The 3,702-nt window shown below is 46.0% G+C and overlaps 1 protein-coding gene across 1 annotated transcript; it reads left to right on the top strand.

The window, feature by feature from the left end:
* Positions 1–2,734: 2,734 nt before the first annotated feature.
* On the top strand, positions 2,735–3,286 carry LOC104825745. Its single transcript, XM_010558115.1, has 2 exons — positions 2,735–2,918; positions 2,982–3,286. The coding sequence occupies exons 1-2, from the start codon at positions 2,735–2,737 to the stop codon at positions 3,284–3,286; spliced, it is 489 nt and encodes a 162-aa protein (XP_010556417.1).
* The last annotated feature ends 416 nt before the right edge of the window (positions 3,287–3,702 follow it).

Genomic DNA, 3,702 nt, shown 5'->3' with positions numbered 1-3,702 from the left:
GATCACGAGACCCTTAAACACCTCAAGGGACAGACTTCACTCAAGCGGAGACATGCTAAATGGCTTGAATTCATCGAGACATTTTCCTACATCATTAAGTACAAGAAAGGGAAGGACAACGTCGTAGCCGACGCATTGTCTCGACGCTATGCGTTGATATCAGTCATGGAAGCCAGGATGCTTGGATTTGAATTCCTTAAGGAACAATACATGACTGATCCAGACTTTGAATCCATCATTAAGGAGTGTAGTCGTGGTGCCTATGGCCCATTTTTTCTACAAGATGGGTACCTCTTTCGAGAAAAACGTCTTTGCATCCCACAAGGATCGATGCGAGATATCATACTCCACGAGGCTCATGGCGGCGCACTTGCTGGCCATTTCGGAGTAGATAAGACGTTGGCCATCGTACAAGAGCATTTCTATTGGCCACATCTCAAGAGGGACATTCAGAGGTTTTGTGCTAAGTGTATCGAGTGTCATAAGGCAAAATCTCGAGTACAACCTCATGGTCTTTACATGCCGCTACCGATTGCCACCCAACCTTGGGTAGACATTTCGATGGACTTCGTGCTTGGAATGCCGAAAATACAACATAAGGATTTCATCTTTGTCATAGTGGATCGGTTTTCAAAGATGGCACATTTCATACCATGTGCTAAGACCGATGATGCTAAGCATATTGCAGATCTCTACTTTCGGGAAGTTGTGCGTCTACATGGTCTCCCAAAGACGATCGTGTCGGATCGTGACTCGAAATTCATGAGCCATTTTTGGCGGACATTATGGAAACGAGTCGGCACTAAGCTCGTCTTTTCGACCACTTGTCATCCTCAAACGGATGGACAAATCGTAGTCAATCAGACATTATCCACACTTTTGAGAGCTACTATCGGGAAACATTTCGGGGGATGGGTTGAGTGTTTACCGCATATCGAATTTGCGTACAATAGAGCGGTCCATTCGGCCACTAAGAACTCCCCATTTGAGATAGTCTACGGCTTCAATCCAATCACGCCGCTTGATCTCATACCTCTTCCGAATACGGAGTTTACGAACCTTGACGGCGAAAGGAAAGCTGAATTCGTTAAGAAACTCCATCAAAAGGTTAGAGACAACATTGCTCACAAGACTGAGCAATACACTCGCCAGGCAAACAAGGGATGAAAAGATGTCCAATTCAAAGAAGGCGACTGGGTATGGCTCCACCTCCGACCCGAACGATTCCCAGAAAAGCGCAAGTCCAAGCTAAACCCCAGAGCAGACGGACCATTCCGCATACTCGAGAAGATCAACGACAATGCCTACCGCCTCGAGCTACCGAGTGAGTATACTGTGTCTAGTACTTTTAATGTTACTGATTTATCTTCTTTTGATGCAGGTCACGACATTTCGAGGGCGAAATCTTCTGAAGGGGGAGGGAATGATGAGGACATCGGAGCTAGCAGATTGGACGGGAGCTTAACGGAAGGAGCTCTAGAAGATGTTGAAGACTTGGTCCATCAGGCGTCAAGACTCTTGCCGGATGATCATAACGTCACAAGATCATTCGAAGCCGCGAGACCGGGATTTGACGTGCACAACGCAGAGGCTCACCGAGCAAACCCTAGAGCCGAGCCACCACTTACTCGTGCTAGAGTTCGAGCGCTTCGTGTCACACTCACCAAGGCCGTCAATCACATTCTTAGCGGATCCCGAGAGTCCAAAGTCGACATTTCACTTTTCAGACGAAATCCGACCCGGAACTTACTTATACTCGAAGAAGACATCTCCTAAAGCCCAAGTGAAGCCCATGGGCCTTATTTACTCAAGAATTTTGGCCCATATAATGTCCCAACAGCTATACTTTGTTGTTTGATCCTTAATTAAGACTAGGCTTGCATGTAAGCTAGCATTTAATGCTTTGTTTACTTAAACTCTTTCCAAGCTTTGTAATCACTAGCACTTTTGATCAATCTAATCTGATTTGTGTTTGAGAATTCTCTCTTTCAAAGACTTGGCTGGTTTCTCCGCCTCCTCCACGAGCCGCCGGTGTGTCCGCCGCCCGTGAAGCCGTCCGGTGTGTCCGACGGACCCCTTAGAGCTCGGTTGGTCCGGCTCATTCCTTGGTTCATCCGAGGTTCCTCCACTTTGATTTCCATCTCCATTCCTTTGAAACGTTTCCGAATTCGAGAGCCACTTTGCGTGAGCCGGTGATTGGAATCGTTTTACCGTAAATCCACTTCGATTGCCCTTGTTCCTCCGCGAATTCGAGAGCCACGCCCGTGAGCCGGTGATTGCGGTTGAACTCCCCTTGCCCATCCTCCTCGTGCGTACATCACAGGGTCAAGAAGTCATTCGCACCGAGATGCGAGAACATCAGCAGAAGACCGACGCCCATCTCAAGCTGGTTGACAACCAGATAGCGCAACTTGCTGCCTCTGTCCCTTCGCGATCTCAGGGATCACTTCCCAGGAATCCGGAAGCAAACCTCCGAGAGCACTGTAATGCTATATCCTTGCGAAGTGGCAAAGAGCTTGTAAATCCTATCATCATATCTACAGAGAAAGGTCAGTGCTCTAACTCTATCCCTACATCTTTTCCTGACCCCATAGCGGCTAAAAAATCGAAAGACATATCGGGTGATGAAGAACGCGATGTATACATACCACCGCCACCACGTCCACCTGCGGTTCTTTTCCCTCAACGACTCAAGAAAACTAAGGAGGACACCTAATTTGCTCGATTTGCTGACATGGTGCGTAAGTTGGAGATTACTATGCCATTTCACGAGGTTATCACTCAGATGCCATCCTACGTCAAATTCCTAAAGGACATTCTCACAAAGAAACGAGTCATCGAGAAAGAAACCATCACGCTCAATCCCGAGTGCAGCGCCATTCTTAAGCACGATCTGCCACCAAAAATGTCAGATCCAGGTAGTTTCTCGATTCCTTGTAAATTGGGAAATGTTTCTATAGATTGTGCTCTTTGTGATTTAGGTGCCAGTGTCAGTCTCCTACCACTCTCCATCTACAAGAAACTCAACGTGGGAGAACTCAAACCAACTCGCATGGCTCTTCAACTAGCTGATCGTTCTGTCAAATATCCTCTCGGTATTCTCGAGGACATCCCGCTGAAAGTCGGCGATTACTATGTACCTGTCGATTTCGTTATGATTGACATGGACGAAGACTCCAAAATCCCGATTATTCTAGGACGACCGTTCTTAAACACCGCTGACGCCATTGTCCACTGTGACACCCGTATCCCGATTCTCATAAACAGGATGCATCACATGGACTAAAACCATCAAAATAATACCAAACAAAAATACGGGAATTTTAAAACTTTTATTTTATAAACACGCAGCGGAATAGTTTAATACAACCTTGAATTATCACACGTCCAATCTTAAAATACAATGCAAAGGAAAACATCGTTTTCAAAAATTAACACAAATCAAATCCGTACGTGATGCTGCCTCTCTCAAGTCTTCTCGTCGTCTAGATATGCTACACGTACTCCTCGTGATCTGAAAAAGATGAAACCACGAGGGCTAAGCACAACCGCTTAGTGAGTAGCCGGGTTGAATCCGGTAAACCCGTTCTCTGCGAGAACGGTGTTAAAACGATAAAACATAAAATATAATATTCAACATTAAACATATTACTCATATCACATCAGAATATCATCATATTCATTCCCGTATGGCTTCACGCC

This window comes from Tarenaya hassleriana, unplaced genomic scaffold (assembly GCF_000463585.1).
Source record: "Tarenaya hassleriana unplaced genomic scaffold, ASM46358v1 Cleome486, whole genome shotgun sequence".
NCBI classification, from domain to species: Eukaryota; Viridiplantae; Streptophyta; class Magnoliopsida; order Brassicales; family Cleomaceae; genus Tarenaya; species Tarenaya hassleriana.
Note: the sequence above shows the minus strand (reverse complement) of the source record. Positions and strands in the feature narration are given on the sequence as shown.